General features: G+C 50.0%; 1 protein-coding gene across 1 annotated transcript in view; it reads right to left on the bottom strand.

Moving 5' to 3' along the window:
• The window catches only part of DARS1 (aspartyl-tRNA synthetase 1), an 80,398-nt gene that overhangs the window by 34,167 nt on the left and 28,074 nt on the right, over positions 1-18,157 (bottom strand). Inside the window, exons 5-8 of the mRNA XM_069732872.1 lie at positions 15,512-15,604; positions 13,229-13,331; positions 2,138-2,240; positions 1,514-1,594 (exon numbers count right to left, since the gene is read on the bottom strand). Coding sequence (XP_069588973.1) covers positions 1,514-1,594; positions 2,138-2,240; positions 13,229-13,331; positions 15,512-15,604 — 380 coding nt within the window. The remainder of the gene's footprint in view (positions 1-1,513; positions 1,595-2,137; positions 2,241-13,228; positions 13,332-15,511; positions 15,605-18,157) is intronic.

An 18,157-nucleotide genomic window follows, 5' to 3' on the forward strand; every position in this document is an offset into this window, starting at 1 on the left:
CCCAATACTACAGGTCATGTCAGTATCTCTGCACAGCGCCGAGTACCCTGCCAGACCCTCCTTATAGGTATGAGAATAATGCGGCTGCCCATCCTGCATCACTGCTCCTCCCAATACTATGGGTCACGTCAGTATCTCTGCACAGCGCTGAGTACCCTGCCGGACCCTCCTTATAGGTATGAGAATAATGCGGCTGCCCATTCCTGCATCACTGCTCCCCCCAATACTATGGGTCACGTCAGTATCTCTGCACAGCGCCGAGTACCCTGCCGGACCCTCCTTATAGGTGTGGGAATAATGCGGCTGCCCATCCTGCATCACTGCTCTCCCAATACTACGGGTCATGTCAGTATCTCTGCACAGCGCTGAGTACCCTGCCGGACCCTCATTATAGGTATGAGAATAATGCGGCTGTCCATTCCTGCATCACTGCTCCCCCCAATACTACGGGTCATGTCAGTATCTCTGCACAGCGCCAAGTACCCTGCCGGACCCTCCTTATAGGTATGAGAATAATGCGGCTGCCCATTCCTGCATTACTGCTCCCCCCAATACTATGGGTCATGTCAGTATCTCTGCACAGCGCTGAGTACCCTGCAAGACCCTCCTTATAGGTATGAGAATAATGCGGCTGCCCATCCTGCATCACTGCTCCCCCCAATACTATGGGTCACGTCAGTATCTCTGCACAGTGCCGAGTACCCTGCCGGACCCTCCTTATAGGTATGAGAATAATGCGGCTGCCCATTCCTGCATCACTGCTCCCCCCAATACTATGGGTCACGTCAGTATCTCTGCACAGCGCCGAGTACCCTGCCGGACCCTCCTTATAGGTATGAGAATAATGCGACTGCCCATTCCTGCATCACTGCTCCCCCCAATACTATGGGTCACGTCAGTATCTCTGCACAGCGCCGAGTACCCTGCCAGACCCTCCTTATAGGTATGAGAATAATGCGGCTGCCCATTCCTGCATCACTGCTCCCCCCAATACTATGGGTCACGTCAGTATCTCTGCACAGCGCCGAGTACCCTGCCGGACCCTCCTTATAGGTATGAGAATAATGCGACTGCCCATTCCTGCATCACTGCTCCCCCCAATACTATGGGTCACGTCAGTATCTCTGCACAGCGCCGAGTACCCTGCCGGACCCTCCTTATAGGTATGAGAATAATGCGACTGCCCATTCCTGCATCACTGCTCCCCCCAATAGTATGGGTCACGTCAGTATCTCTGCACAGCACCGAGTACCCTGCCGGACCCTCCTTATAGGTATGAGAATAATGCGGCTGTCCATTCCTGCATCACTGCTCTCCCGACACTATGGGTCACGTCAGTATCTCTGCACAGCGCCGAGTACCCTGCCGGACCCTCCTTATAGGTATGAGAATAATGCGGCTGTCCATTCCTGCATCACTGCTCTCCCAACACTACGGGTCACGTCAGTATCTCTGCACAGCGCCGAGTACCCTGCCAGACCCTCCTTATAGGTATGAGAATAATGCGGCTCACCTCTTCCCCTTCGCCTTCAGGCCGCATTGCATCCTCCAGCTGCAGGGGCAGACGGGGCTCAGAGGCGCTGATCACGAACACCTGAAAGTAAGGACAGAAATAACTTGAGACTGTTGTGACCGTCGAGCCCCAGACGGCACCTGGCCACCAGTGTAAAACTGCAAAAAACCGTTACCGCGACCGGAACACGTGTTGGGGAGACGAGCAGATGTCGCACGGTGCTGTAATGACTCATCTGCAGCCGGAGTCTCACTCTCTTACTCCGCACTTATCGGTCGTTCTACAGCATTTTTGGGGACAATTTGCAAATATTTCAGGAAAACGGACAGTGTATGTTTGATGCACAACTTCCATATGACTATTATTAGGGTGTCATTGATGCTTCATTGTGCCGTGTAGCAGAAAACTGTGCGAAAAAAAATGAATTTTAATGCAGCCTACAGTGGTTTTGGGATGTGGTGAAGCACAAGGTTTCAGTGTGATTTACCAGTACAACCAGCACGATCGAAACCAGCAGCACAAGGCAGCAGTTTTGTAGAACCGAGTGGAGTTCTTGGGCACACGACTGAGTTCCGGCTGATCGGCTGCTACGGATGAGATCAGCAGTGTCCGAGGGTCACTTACCCGCTCGATGTGAAGCTCCACGTCCTGCTGGGTGCAGCTCTCGATTTTCTGGTCCACCTTCCGCACAACGCCCTCCACATCTATGATGCTTTCCTTGGTGATACTGAAGCAGAAATGATGGAGAAAACAAACAAACATTCGGTTTACAAGGTTGTAAAATAATTCCCGACCATCAGGATGGAGGCCTCGGTGCGCTCAGACGTGCAGCAAACAACATACACTACATGGAGGACGATATTGGGGTATGCATTTTATAAAAGGAATTTTGGCTTTTCATTCAGTCACATTGCCCCCGGTGTATAACATCCGACCCCACCATAGACCCCTGTGTATAACATCCGACCCCACCATAGGCCCCTGTATATAACATCCGGACCCTCGCCACCGGCGTATAACATCCAACCCCACCATAGGCCCCTGGCGTATAACATCCGGACCCTTGCCCCAGTGTATAACATTCAACAGCACCATAGGCCCCTGTTTATAACATCCGGCCCCTCGCCCCCAGCGTATAACATCCAGCTCCTCACCCCCGGTGTATAACATCCGTCAGCCTCTACCATGTGACAGACCGGCCGGTGGTGCGGAGCTCACGGATACCAGCGTGGTCCTATAATAGGAGCCATCGGGGTAACAAGTCCGTCCATCATATTTCTTTCTCCTGAATCTTCTCCCATCACTTGTGACTAATATTACTGAGAAGTGGAAGGAACTCGTCCACAAAGTGGAGACCCCATAATGTTACAGGGCGGGGGCCAAGTGCTGAGGAGCAGAAGGCAGAAAAGTCATCACCGCTCTGCTGACCCCAAAACTGCATAGTCCAGACCTCCTCTGGTATCAGCAAAAATAGTGAGCTCCAGCCGGGAGCTTCATGCAGCCGTACATCACCAAGCACAATGCCGAGCGTCGGATGGAGCGGTGTAAAGCCGCCACCACTGGACTCTGGAGGAGACGGGTTCTGTGCAGTGACGGATCGCACTAATCTATCTGATGGAGGAGTCTGGGTTTGGTGATTCCAGGAGGACGTTACCCCCTGACTGCATTGTGCCCCCTGTACAGATGGTGGAGGTGGATAATGCTATGTGCTGTAATGGGGGGGCGACCTCGGACCCTCAGCTCCAGTGATGGGGAACTCAATCTTCAGCACAGGACATTGTGGACAATTGTAGCTTCTGCTTTGTGGGAACACTTTTGGGGAAGACCCTTATCTGCCCCCCATAACTGTGCCTGGTGCATACAGTCATAGGTGTGGAAGAACATGCTCAGATTGATACTCCTATAATAATGATCTAAGACCCCTGCAGATCATCGGCCACCAATAAAGGCTCCTCACCCAGTGTCATCTCCACATATACCAGCATCGGATATATATATATATATATATATATATATATATATATATATAGGATCGGTCGTGGGTTGCGGGTCTGATATTGCATTAAAGCTGCATATAGAATCACAGTCTAAACAAATCCAGGAAAGATGGGACCAAAATAGCCGCATTACCCCGGACAAACAAACAAGGGAGACAACAATCTAATGGGGGACGAGAGGTCACATCCTGGATCAGCCGTCGCTGCCCGACAAGGCGGAAAGTAAAAGTCTCTCTAATTAGTGCAATGACTGATAGAAACCAATGACGAGCAGATTATTACACGGATGTGTTTACAACATGGATTATCTGCATCCATTACACTGGGGCAAACGGAGACGATTTATTATAGACTGGCGCAGAATACTAGAAAATAAGAAGCGCGCAGCATCTGCAGCAACTGCAAGGTGTAAAGGGCCCCTGTAATAAACCTGCCACAATTTAGGGTTATTTCCATCCGATATGCCAAAAATCATGCAGCGGGCCACACACGAAAAAAAGTGCACAAGGAAGTGATCTATACAGCCCCCTTCCAAAGGAGAAAGACCCCAAATAAAGCCTTTCCTGTTCCTGCGGACCAGAAGGCCACAGCTACAGAGAAGGATCGATGGCTTCCCCTCCCAGCATCCACACGTAGTTTGCACCCCAGACCCTGAGGAGTGCACAGTGTGGTCCAGCTGAGACCCCACAGGAGGAGAGTCAGGGGGTACACAGACCCTAACAGGCTCAGCCCACTACAAATCTTAGTGTTTCCTTGGTCTTTTTCTTGCCATCCGTCACTGCTGATGTATAATTTGGGGTCATCACTGTTATGTGATCCCTACACATATGTATTCTCCAAATCAGGGGGAGTCCCAGAGGGTAGACCCCCCACCTATGATAAAGGGATGGCATTTCCGAGACTAGCCATATTCCACTGGAGCCATCACTTTAATCCCATCAGCCAATATGGCGATTCCCATCTCACCATAGGGCCCCCATGAGTCCACCAGGGACCCCAATATGACTCCTGCAGCAACGGCACAGAGCACAATCAATCATATATCTAGGGACGTGTGACTCGGTGGAAGATCCATGTGACCACTACATTTACAGTATTCATGCACAATCCCCCCCAGGACCACGCTGCTCCTCATCCTTGTGATTGCAGGAAATTCGTCAAGCTAATTGGTGTGTCTGGAGATAGAGCCCCGTATGAAAATGATCAAAGACCCTCAGTAATCTGCGAGCCGTCCCCATACAGGGGCATTCTGTAATACAGCGGAGCAGAGGTACCTGGGGGGGCACACATAAAGGTAGCCCCCCGCTGCGGGCCCATAGCAGGACGTCAGTCATGAATGCTTGTCTGCTGGGTGTTCCAGAATCCTCCCCGTGCCCTCGGGGGACACTCGGCTTTCACTGGCCCCTTTGTAATTTCCAGTGTCAGAAGAATCATTAGTTGGAGAATTAATGAGCGCCTTGAAGATGGAGACAATACACAGGACAATCGGCCATACTGCGGGAGTCATTAGGGTCCAACACTGCTGCTGAAACAGGCATACTACAGATGTGCAGGAGGGAAGAACAGGGGCCGATGTAAGCACGGGGGGCACACGCAAGCACGAGGGGCTGATGTAAGCACAGGGGGCACAAGCAAGCACGAGGGGTCGATGCACACATGAAGGGGACACGCCAGCACGAGGGGCCGATGCATGCATAAGGGGGGCAAGCAAACGTGAGGGGCCAACGCACACATGAAGACACGCAAGGACGAGGGGCCGATGTACACATGAAGAGGACACGCAAGCATGAGGGGCTGATGCATGCATAAGGGGGACACGCAAGCATGAGGGGCCGATGCACACAGGAGGGGGACACCCAAGCATGAGGGGCTGATGCACACGAGGGGGACACGCAAGCATGAGGGGCTGATGCATGCATAAGGGGGACACGCAAGCTTGAGGAGTCGATGCACACAGGAGGGGGACACGCAAGCATGAGGGGCCGATGCACACATGAGGGGGACACGCAAGCATGAGGGGCCGATGCACACAGGAGGGGGACACGCAAGCATGAGGGGCCGATGCACACATGAGGGGGACACGCAAGCTTGAGGAGTCGATGCACACAGGAGGGGGACACGCAAGCATGAGGGGCCGATGCACACATGAGGGGGACACGCAAGCATGAGGGGCCGATGCATACACGAGGGGGACACACAAGCATGAGGGTTCAATGCATACATGAGAGGGACACGCAAGCATGAGGGGCCAATGCACACATGAGGGGGACACACAAGCATGAGGGGCCGATTCACACACGAGGGGGACACACAAGCATGAGGGGTCAATGCACACACGAGGGGGACATGCACACGAGGGGGACATGCAAGCATGAGGGGCCGATGCACACGAGGGGGACACGCAAGCATGAGGGGTAAATGCACACATGAGAGGGACACGCAAGCATGAGGGGTCAATGCACACATGAGGGGGACATGCAAGCATGAGGGGTAAATGCACACACGAGGGGGACACGCAAGCATGAGGGGTAAATGCACACACGAGGGGGACACACAAGCATGAGGGGTAAATGCACACACGAGGGGGACATGCAAGCATGAGGGGTAAATGCACACATGAGAGGGACACGCAAGCATGAGGGGCCGATGCACACATGAGAGGGACACGCAAGCATGAGGGGCCGATGCACACGAGGGGGACACGCAAGCATGAGGGGTAAATGCACACATGAGAGGGACACGCAAGCATGAGGGGCCGATGCACACATGAGAGGGACACGCAAGAATGAGGGGCCGATGCACACGAGGGGGACACACAAGCATGAGGGGTAAATGCACACATGAGAGGGACACGCAAGCATGAGGGGCCGATGCACACAGGAGGGGGACACACAAGCATGAGGGGCTGATTCACACACGAGGGGGACACACAAGCATGAGGGGTCAATGCATACATGAGAGGGACACACAAGCATGAGGGGCCGATGCACACATGAGGGGGACACGCAAGCATGAGGGGCCGATTCACACACGAGGGGGACACACAAGCATGAGGGGTCAATGCATACACGAGGGGGACACACAAGCATGAGGGGTAAATGCACACACGAGGGGGACATGCAAGCATGAGGGGTAAATGCACACGAGGGGGACATGCAAGCATGAGGGGCCGATGCATACATGAGAGGGACACGCAAGCATGAGGGGCCGATGCACACAGGAGGGGGACACGCAAGCATGAGGGGCCGATGCACACACGAGGGGGACACACAAGCATGAGGGATCAATGCATACACGAGGGGGACATGCAAGCATGAGGGGTAAATGCACACGAGGGGGACATGCAAGCATGAGGGGCCGATGCACACATGAGGGGGACATGCAAGCATGAGGGGTAAATGCACACACGAGGGGGACACGCAAGCATGAGGGGTAAATGCACACACGAGGGGGACACACAAGCATGAGGGGTAAATGCACACACGAGGGGGACATGCAAGCATGAGGGGTAAATGCACACATGAGAGGGACACGCAAGCATGAGGGGCCGATGCACACATGAGAGGGACACGCAAGCATGAGGGGCCGATGCACACGAGGGGGACACGCAAGCATGAGGGGTAAATGCACACATGAGAGGGACACGCAAGAATGAGGGGCCGATGCACACGAGGGGGACACACAAGCATGAGGGGTAAATGCACACATGAGAGGGACACGCAAGCATGAGGGGCCGATGCACACATGAGGGGGACACCCAAGCATGAGGGGCCGATGCACACAGGAGGGGGACACACAAGCATGAGGGGCCGATGCACACGAGGGGGACACCCAAGCATGAGGGGTCGATGCACACATGAGGGGACACGCAAGCATGAGGGGCCAATGCACACATGAGAGGGACACGCAAGCATGAGGGGCCAATGCACACATGAGGGGGACACGCAAGCATGAGGGGCCGATGCACACATGAGGGGGACACGCAAGCATGAGGGGCCGATGCACACATGAGGGGGACACCCAAGCATGAGGGGTAAATGCACACACGAGGGGGACAAGCAAGCATGAGGGGTCGATGCACAGACCAGGGGGGACACGCAAGTATGAGGGGTAAATGCACACACGAGGGGGACAAGCAAGCATGAGGGGTCGGTGCACAGACCAGGGGGGACACGCAAGTATGAGGGGTAAATGCACACACGAGGGGGACACCCAAGCACGAGGGGTCGATGCATTCATGAGGGGTCGATGCACAGACCAGGAGGACACCCAAGCATGAGGGGTCAATGCGCACATGAAGAGCCAATGCACTCATGAGGGGGACATGCAAGCTCGAAGGGGGCCAATGCAAACACAGGAAGGGGGGTGGGACACACACACGAGGGGGACACGCAAACACGAGGGGCCGCTGCACACATGAGTGGCCGATGCATGCCCGAGGGTATCCATTGTTACTATGTGCCAGTGACCAGGAATGAGGGTCCTCCTAAATGTTAATTTGTGTGATTGCCGGTCAGTGTACAGACACTTTTTACCATGTGGAAAACCTTGCAGCCAATGTTCGATTTTCCTGCAGTGCCTCCGCAGGGGAGATGAAGCATTACATGACGTCCTGTGTATATAGCTTTGTTGTAGCTGCTCTGATTTCATAGTGTAACATTACTCTATAAAAGAACAATGGCGACATGGTGCCCTCTAAATCCTCTGCCTAAAGTGCGAACTCTGCTGCCAGTGAGCAGCCCCAAGAAAATTAACTGGCCCATCCTGAAACAGAGGGAGTCGTGAAGCTTACTGATACAGAGCAACAAATCCCCAGCTGCCCTTCTCACGTCAATGTTCTAACTCCCTGAAGCCACCACTAGGGGGAGCTGAAGGGAACGCCAACCCTAAACCATGAAGTGTTCCTGCAGGGAACAGAGAGGTTAATCTCCTGCGACCAGGTCCATCTTCAGCTGGTGACCCAATAAAGGGGAGAGGCTCCTGCTGCAGCAAGTCGTCTTACAACTTCAAACAAGGCTGCCGGGTGCAGATCGTCTGCAGCGCTTGCATTGCGCACAGTGCTGTTAGTACTGAGAGGTGAGTAGAGGTTATTTTTATTTTATAAAGGGGCACTATAGTATTTCTCATTCACAGAATATCGGAGGGAACGCATGCTCTCTTCTATGAGCGGCCATAATTCTTCATTGACTTCCATGGAGTAAAGTGAATAATTCCCCCCCTGCTGGATGTGCGGACGGACACGGCAGCTTGTTTTGGTGAATCAGTCACTCTCTCGCCTCCATTAAGGTAACATACATAGATCTTCAGGAGACTAAACATCTATTACTGGAGCTTCCTCCTTCCCGGACTAAAAATATATATATATAAAAAAAAAAAAAAAACCTGAGGAAATGGAAGAAAACAGGACAATGGCGTAATAACAATGTAAGAGCAGCTTGTTTACTGGGGATGAAACAAAGTCACTCCACCAAGAGGAGAAATCATCAGGGATCGAGCAGCACCAGCCGATCCCACCCTGCTGGACCCCCACTCAAGAGTGAGCGTCCCCCCTCCAAAATCTACACATTTGGGACTGAACCTGGAGGGATTATTCACCTGTGTAATGTATATAGGGGCCTCCCATCTCTGTGAGGTCTGCAGACAGAAGGATCGGGCATGTTGGATTTCAATATGTCCGATCCTTCAAGAGATGAAAATGCTGCAAACATTGAACAGTAAAGTGGTTTTACAATAGAAATGAATGGGAAGAGTTGTAAAGCGATTTTTCAGGCATTTTTATTTTAAAGCAGAACATCGACATTAACTTTTCCAAATTTAGCTATAACTAGGCACAATTTTCCTTCTATTTTCTGTTCTATTTTCTGTCATTTTATGCTTTGTTTTTTTTTTTTTTTTCATTTTAGACAGAAAGGGAAGGGGGATAATGCAGGGCGAGCTGGTCCGCTCATCCTGTCAATCATTCCTCACTAATTGCAGGTTACTAATTAGAAACATATGAGCCACCATGGACGGCTAATTAAGTAACGTACCCGAGGCAGGACGGTGTCATTATAAGAAAGTGGTCAGTCTATTGGCCAGTTACTGAAGACGCCCCGGGCAGCAGTATGGCCTCCAGAGCTGTCAATCACACCCAGCTCCAGAGAAACGAATGCTGTGCATCTGTTCATTCATTGAGTCAGCAAAAAATGGCGACTTTGCTTTGATCCTTGTCTTTATAGTCCAGAAGTGCAAAATCATGTGGATGGTGAAGAGAGAAAGGAGGCATCGCAGAAGATGGGATTAATAACACAGGACGCACCATGTGGGGGGTCTCACATCTGGGACCCCCTCAATTTGCTGCCGCTAGCTGCACTGACCCAATGCATGGTGTCAGGACCAGGATATACTATAAACCCTTCCCAATTTCATATGTGACTTTTGCACTACTCATCTGATAATCCGGATTACTTTACAATCTGAGCTGGACTAAAGGAATTGTAACAGAATTTTTTTTACTCCTCGTCCATCATATTAGGAAATCCCCGTTTCTGTGATATTCACAATAAAAATCAGATTTGCCTTTAATTGTGTCGCCGTTGCCTCCTTTAGAATTGCAGAAGTGGGGGGGGGGGGAGAAAAATTCTGATATTTATAAGGGTAATTTATCTATTAAGACTTGTGGTTGTATATGAAGTAAGCAGCCGGGAATTCCCAACCACAGCTCCCGCCCCGGGGACTCTATACAACAGAGTTCAGATTTAATGAATTGCTTCTTGTCAAAACTTGGTGTAAAAAAAGGGATAATCCTCCGAGACTGCAGGTTAGTATTACGGCCATCGCTGCTTCAACAAAAGAGAGGAATAAATGTAGGAAAACTGATAAAATTTCACTTGCCTGCAGCCACCACCAGGGGGAGCTCACTGCAGACTGCTGGAAGTCAATGGTGAAACTCTATGCAGAGAGCTCCCCCTAGAGGAGAATCTTTCTGTAACGCCCAGATCCCATCAACTACCTTGATTTTGCATGAAAGTCAATAGTTCTTCCTAAATAAGTGAGGCTTCTTCTATTACAATCAATCCCTTTAAGATACAACATATTTAGCAAATTAAATAAAGGGATTTGGAAAAAGCCAGTCCGCGCAATACTGTGGCTTATCTGACGGTCACACTGTGATACACAAGAGTTTTCCATCTAAACAGGAACATTTTCCTAGAACTGTCTTCTAATATTGGACTCGTCTGTTCTCCTGACATCTGTGCATCTTTACCCAGGACGTGTTATGTCATCCCTCTGTTACTCCTCCTGGAAGTCAGTAATACCAGGCCTGACCATTCCTCTTGCCAATAGGGCGAGTCTCTACAAAGTCTGACAGTGACAACACTCAGTGGACATCTGTCCGAGGGTCAAAGCCAATGATCAAGACAAGGGGAACCAGGTTATCAATTTACTTCATATAGTTCCAGGAGGATTAACAGAGGAATGGCACACTGCAGAAAAAAAAAAAGATGTTGTGTAATTGTTATTTCAAGGTGAATGCTAAATAAGACATGTCAGAGAAGGAGACATAGCATGTGGCAGCAGGACGAAGAGCCATGATAGGAAAATATCACGTGAAATCGCCATAAACTGGGTGAATAAATCAAGTGTATGTATATTAAAGGGACGCTCCGTCTGCCATGTATGGACACCTGACCTCGCTCCCTCCGCTTGTCTTCTCTGTAGAGACCGTCGTTCCCGTCCTTCAGCATCCAGGAAGGTGGCCACAGTGGCCGGGGGATTGCAGGGGGCGGCGCGGACCCTACCCTGCCCCCACGTGTGTCCACGGTGCAGCGGCATCCGAGATGCAAGAAGACGGGAACTGCAGACCCTGCGGAGAGCAAATATACAGCCACCTTCCAGAGCATGGGCGGAGGACTGGCTTAATATAGGGGCCAAGGAAAATTCACAATGGTGGTAAGACCTATAAACACACCTTAAAGTATAAATGTATTTTTATACAAACGCTGACACATTTTGATTGGTGGGAATCCCGGGTGCGGAGATATATAATGAATGCAGGTTTGAGAATCAGAAAAAGACTTGCGTGATATTCGGGCTCTGCCGGAGGATGAAGGATGTCCAAAGTCAGATATTATTGTATCACGCATTTCGGCGTACAGTTGTATCTGAGGTAACGCGTAATGCAAAAAAAAAAAACCCCAAAAAACAAAAGCTCTTCATCTACCTGACTGTGGACATCCTTCATCCTTTGGCAGCACCCGGAATATCCCGCAGGTTTTTTCTGATTCTCCAGTTCCAGCAGTATATGCCTCGGAACCAGCGGTCGGAGCTGCAGCCCTCTCCAGCGGACTCGCGCAACTCTCCAGGGCACTAGTGCCCTTCTCCAGCGGACTTGCACCCTCTCCAGCGGACTCACGCAACTCTCCAGCGGACTCGCGCAACCCCCAGCGGACTCGCGCAACCCCCAGCGGACTCGCGCAACTCTCCAGGGCACTAGCGCCCTTCTCCAGCGGACTTGCACCCTCTCCAGCGGACTCGCGCAACTCTCCAGCGGACTCGCGCAACCCCCAGTGGACTCACGCAACTCTCCAGCAGACTCGCGCAACTCTCCAGGGCACTAGTGCCCTTCTCCAGCGGACTTGCACCCTCTCCAGCGGACTCACGCAACTCTCCAGCGGACTCGCGCAAACCCCAGCGGACTCGCGCAAACCCCAGCGGACTCGCGCAAACCCCAGCGGACTCGCGCAACTCTCCAGGGCACTAGCGCCCTTCTCCAGCGGACCTGCACCCTCTCCAGCGGACTCGCGCAACTCTCCAGCGGACTCGCGCAACTCTCCAGCGGACTCGCGCAACTCTCCAGGGCACTAGCGCCCTTCTCCAGCGGACTTGCACCCTCTCCAGCGGACTCGCGCAACTCTCCAGCGGACTCGCGCAACCCCCAGCGGACTCACGCAACTCTCCAGCGGACTTGCGCAACTCTCCAGGGCACTAGCGCCCTTCTCCAGCGGACTTGCACCCTCTCCAGCAGACCCACCCACACCCTTTACAGAAGACTTGCACGCCCTCTACAGCGGACTCGCGCCACTCTCCAGCAGGCTCGCGCTCCCTCTCCAGCGGACTCGCACCCTCCGAAGACAACCGTGGACGTACACGCTCCGTTCATTTTCTACGGGATTGGTGGAAAAAGCCGAGAGCTGAACTCCGCTACCTCCAGCAGTCCCCATGCAGAATAAATGGCGTGATGCCACACATGCACTTCAGAGCCCCGTTCTCAAGACTGGAGGAGGGCTGATCCTTAGAAAAGATGATAACTTTTAATGTTGAGAATAACCCTTCGAGTCTTTTACTTTCTTTTCCAGAAAGCATTGTCTTGTTAAAAAAAAAAGTTTTAGGAAAGTTGAAAAAAGTTAGCAAATCTGCTTATACACCCCCCCATGGTGCCCACATCCTCCCTAAAATCCTGAAGACGCGGCCAGGCCTTTTGTGCTTGGTGTAATGTGGATAGACTGCTGCTTCATCGGCTTCAAATGATTTCGGGCCCTGGAATCCATTGTGAAAGTAATGTATTCAACGCGACGGTGGAGTGACAATCTTAAACGAGTGCGCCCCCAATTTTTTCTCCTTCTTAAACAAATGGAGCATTGAAGTAAATGTGTGAGAGTGGTCCCAGCCCTGACGGATGGACGGGGGGGTTCTCACCATTGTCTGCTCTGACAACAGTTTAGAATTGCTTACTTACTTGGCAGCAAACTTAACCATCTGCTTGCTCGCACGGTCTCCCACAGCCACCAGGGCCTGGACGTTGAACTGCTGCTGACGTAGGACCAGAAAACACTGCTTTCCTGAGGAGCGGAAACAGAGTACAGGTGGATTGTGAGCGCGGCGGTGGCACAATGTACACAAAGAGGGAAAGAATGGACCCGAAACAAACAGGGGCATCAAAAAAAGCCTAAAATAATGTACAGAAGTCAATGTTGTAAACAGAGAAACTCCAAGACGGGGGGCTACCAACATTCATAGCTGCAACGTCTTCCTTTATCAAACTGTTGTGCTGTAGTCAGAGGCCCCATTATACTGATTGTCCATCTTTGGGGACAATTCTTCTTCTTAATTAAATGTACATATTTTGGACAAAAAATAATTTTTGCAAATGGGTTTCATTTTTTTTTCTTAATTTGCACCGTTTGGCTTTTGCAGGCTCTTTGTTTCCCTGCACATCTGACTTTGATGAGGTCTGTGGCCATATATCAGCTGAGAGTTATAAAGTCTCCAGTCAGACATATGAGCTCACTAATGAATTCTTATATATATATATATTTATTTTTTACTTTTATTATTAAAAGATGAGGCTTAGACTAAATAAATTCTGCAAAAAAAAAAAAAACAACGACATTGCATAAAATAAAATATCCTGGTGATTCTTCTGCCTGCCGGGTGCAGCAGCGGACGGACGGCACCACTTCCTCAGCAGTCACTCAGCGCAGTCGACAATCACGAATGGCAGATACCCTTTTGCATCACAATGGGCTTTGGGTCTGGGATAGTGTAAGAGAATGTTGGTGGGTTTTGTTTTTTTTGCAGGACTAAAATAACAACTTGACATTTGGGAAATGTACGCCACGCCTGGGGAGCACAGAGGATGGGTGGTCAAGTAATAGGGTGGGAGGGGGATGACGTCATTTTACTACCAGGCTGAGAATTATGTCCTAAATTTTACTCCTACATCTAAATTACTGAACTGAAAAAAGACCTTTGGCCTTTTGTAATATTTATAAGTTAACACGCGATGCGAAGACACAGAAAATAAAATATTATTATATTATTTATTTTTTAATCCTTGCTTTTAAAGAGCCAGAACGTATTAACTTATTCTTTATATAAGTTGCAAAAGGGCATTTTTAAAAACATTTTTTTTTACTGGCATTACTTTAGAAAACATACAACGTATTGACTAGTTTTTAATATTATTATAACTTTTTTTTTTATTGCAAAAAAGCAACAACAACAAACAGCCATTCTAATTTGCGTTATTTTTTTGTTTTTATCGCAAGGTACAAAAAAAAATCTAATTTTATTCTCCATTGCAGCAAAAATGCAGCGGTTCCCAAATGTGCAGGTTTTCTTTGGGTCACTGCCTCCAAAATTTGTGGGATGAGTTACAATTTCCAGTATAAGGAGACAATGACCCTTCCAGTATAAGGAGACGATGACCCTTCCAGTATAAGGAGACAATGACCCTTCCAGTATAAGGAGACGATGACCCTTCCAGTATAAGGAGACAATGACCCTTCCAGTATAAGGAGACGATGACCCTTCCAGTATAAGGAGACAATGACCCTTCCAGTATAAGGAGACAATGACCCTTCCAGTATAAGGAGACGATGACCCTTCCAGTATAAGGAGACAATGACCCTTCCAGTATAAGGAGACGATGACCCTTCCAGTATAAGGAGACAATGACCCTTCCAGTATAAGGAGACGATGACCCTTCCAGTATAAGGAGACAATGACCCTTCCAGTATAAGATGATGGCCCTTCCAGTATAAGGAGACCATGACCCTTCCAGTATAAGGAGACCATGACCCTTCCAGTATAAGATGATGACCCTTCCAGTATAAGATGATGGCCCTTCCAGTGTAAGGAGATGATGACCCTTCCAGTATAAGGAGATGATGACCCTTCCAGTATAAGGAGACGATGACCCTTCCAGTATAAGGATACGATGACCCTTGCAGTATAATGAGACAGTGACCCTTGCAGTATATAATGAGACAGTGACCCTTGCAGTATAAGGAGACAATGACCCTTGCAGTATAATGAGACAGTGACCCTTCCAGTATAAGGAGATGATGACCCTCCCAGTATAACGAGATGATGACCCTTGCAGTAAAACGAGACAGTGACCCTTCCAATATAACGAGACGATGACCCTTCCAGTATAACGATACAGTGACCCTTCCAGTAAGGGAAGATCAGACTGATGCAACTGACACCATGTTAGAGGAGCCATACAAGCGCTTACCCTTTGCTCTACTGGTGTGGACCCTGGCACGGACCCAGACTGTTTCATCCGCTTTCTGCAGCGTCAGGTCTTTCACTCTCACGAGGACCCTCTCTGGATGATAAAAAGAAAAAAGAAATTATGGCTGTCATAGGTTTTTATTTCCAGGTGCTGACTCAGCTTCGTCTGATGCAACGCCGGCCCCTGTCTGCAAACCACTAAGGAAAACTGTACGGAGAAAGGGAAAATGAAATACTGGGAGGTTTTTTGCAGTGAAATAACCCTATTTTTGCATAGATTTATCCCAATGAGATGCACAGAAATGATAAAAATAAACACCTGCAGCCTAAGACTGCTGCACTGGCTGCAACAGCAGCCCATCTGTCAGCCTCCAATTAAATGCACAGATTCTATGCAGTAAAGTCACCCCTGCAGTCAATCACCGATCTCGGTGGATCATCATGTCCACATTAGCAGGGTCGCTAAGCTCAGCGATTGGCTGCAGTGTTGATGTGTGCAGTCGACATCACTGCTGCAGTGAGAATGCAGAGCCTGGAGCTGCGGTGCAGAGTCGTCGCTGGTCCTGGGAACGGTCTGTTTGTTATTTTACGTATATAAAAGTGTTTGGGGTCCACTTTTCCCCTTTAATCTCTGCATGTGATGCTCGGTGGTCCCTCTGTGAAGCAGGACTGCTCTGTTTGCAGACGTCGCCCCACTTGGGTGTATACACATTTCTAATCTCTCTTTCACCTGCGCAGGTGAGACCCATCCAAGAACATCGCTCCCTGCGGAGACACGCTCAGCCGTTAATCCTGACCGCGAAACGGCGACCGGCACCTGGAATTCCCCTAATAGCTCCTGGCTGCTGCTAATAAAAGGCGATTACATTATTTGCAGGTTTAATCTTTCTGCATTAACCGTCGACTTCTCATTATTAACATTTTCCGTTTACTTTTCGGTTATGAATCGCTAATAACAGATTCCAACATGCAAAATCTAATTGGGAAATAACATCTCCCCGAGCCTGGAATGTTTAGGGGGACAGAAGGAGACGCAGCCGTCCTCTGGGGTATGCAGAGCACAATGATCCCAGTGCGGTGCGAGGACTTTCTGCTGGAATATAACCCTACCATGACTTACCTGCATTTATAAGTTAGTCCCAAAATAACACGTTATCCCCTACCCTCGGAATAAGGCATAACTTGCTGATCACCAGGGGTCTGACCGCTGGGACCCCCAGTGAACCCAATATCTGGGCTCTGCGCCCTGTCTATAAGAGTGGAGCTGTGCGGCCTCTTCTCCATTCATTGTCTATTGGATGGCCAAGTGCAGCGCTCGCCTGTTTCTGTCCCACTAAAGGCATTAAACGGAGTGAAGGTCAGGACGGAGCTGATGAGCTCCATTGTCAGGAATCCAGGGACCCCGAGTGATCAGCAAGTTATCGTCTATCCTGAAGATAGAGGACAAAGTGTTATTTTGGGATTAACCCTTTAAGATATAAAAGGGAAAGTATTGACAGTAGTAACCCTTCTCTAAGATTAACAAAAAAAAAAAAGGCTGCTTTCTTTCAGAAACAGCGCCACTCCTGACCACGAGCCGTGTGCGGTATTACAGCTCAGCTCCATTCATTTCACAACCCACGGTCAGTAACCAAGTTTTTCTAACCTAGGAAGACGCCTTTAACTGCGGGGCTCCATGTTGTCTAACTATGTGTGTTATTTGTATGACTGCATGTTAAAGGGGTTGTCTTAAAGGGAACCTGTCACCCCCCTGGCGTTTTTAACTAAAAGAGCCACCTTGTGCAGCACTAATGCTGCATTCTGTCAAGGTGGCTCTTTTATTTGGGGTCCCTTCCAACGCTGAAATATTAGTTTTTATAATCTGCCCGCCATACCTGTAGTCTGCTCGGGGGCACGTCTTCCCCCCCCCCTCCCCCCCGCCAGACACAACCGCCTCCGAGCCATCACTCAGCCCCTCCGTGCGCCTCCTCCTCTGCCTTCATTAACGTCCCCGGCGCCTGCGCTGTAAGTTCCTATCGTGTGATGAGAGTTGAAGGGCAGCGAAATCTGTGCATGCCCGTAAAAAAAAAAAATTACAGCGCAGGCGCCGGGGACGTAAATGAAGGCAGAGGAGGCGGTCCATGGAGGAAATGAGTGATGGTGGGGAGGCTTTGTGTCCGGGGGGGGGGGGGGAAAAGACATACCCCCTGGACAGACTACAGGTATGGCGGGCAAATTATAAAAACGAATACTTCAGTGTTGGAAGGGACCCCAAATAAAGAGCCACCTAGACAGAATGCAGCATTAGTGCTGCACAAGATGGCTCTTTTAGTTAAAAACGCCAGGGGGGGTGACATTGCAGAGGTGGCCGGTAAGCGAGGCAACGAGAAGGAAAGTATAAAGATAAAAATCCCTCCGCTCTTGAGAACCGTTTTAACAGGCGGTAAATTGCAAAGTTTCCCGTTTTTACACTTTGCAGTCTTGACCATTTACTAACATGAGACGACCACTTTTCTGTTATTGCTTGAAATGTTGCTCTATGCAGGGGTCTAGCGACTGTGGGACTACAACTCCCAGAAGGCCCTGCTAGTCTCAGGCTGGTCATAGTGCTGCATGTTGCTTCTCTTAGAAGATTGCATTTTTGTGATCATCCTACAATTGGAGCCAA

This window comes from Ranitomeya imitator, chromosome 7 (assembly GCF_032444005.1).
Source record: "Ranitomeya imitator isolate aRanImi1 chromosome 7, aRanImi1.pri, whole genome shotgun sequence".
Taxonomy (NCBI): Eukaryota; Metazoa; Chordata; class Amphibia; order Anura; family Dendrobatidae; genus Ranitomeya; species Ranitomeya imitator.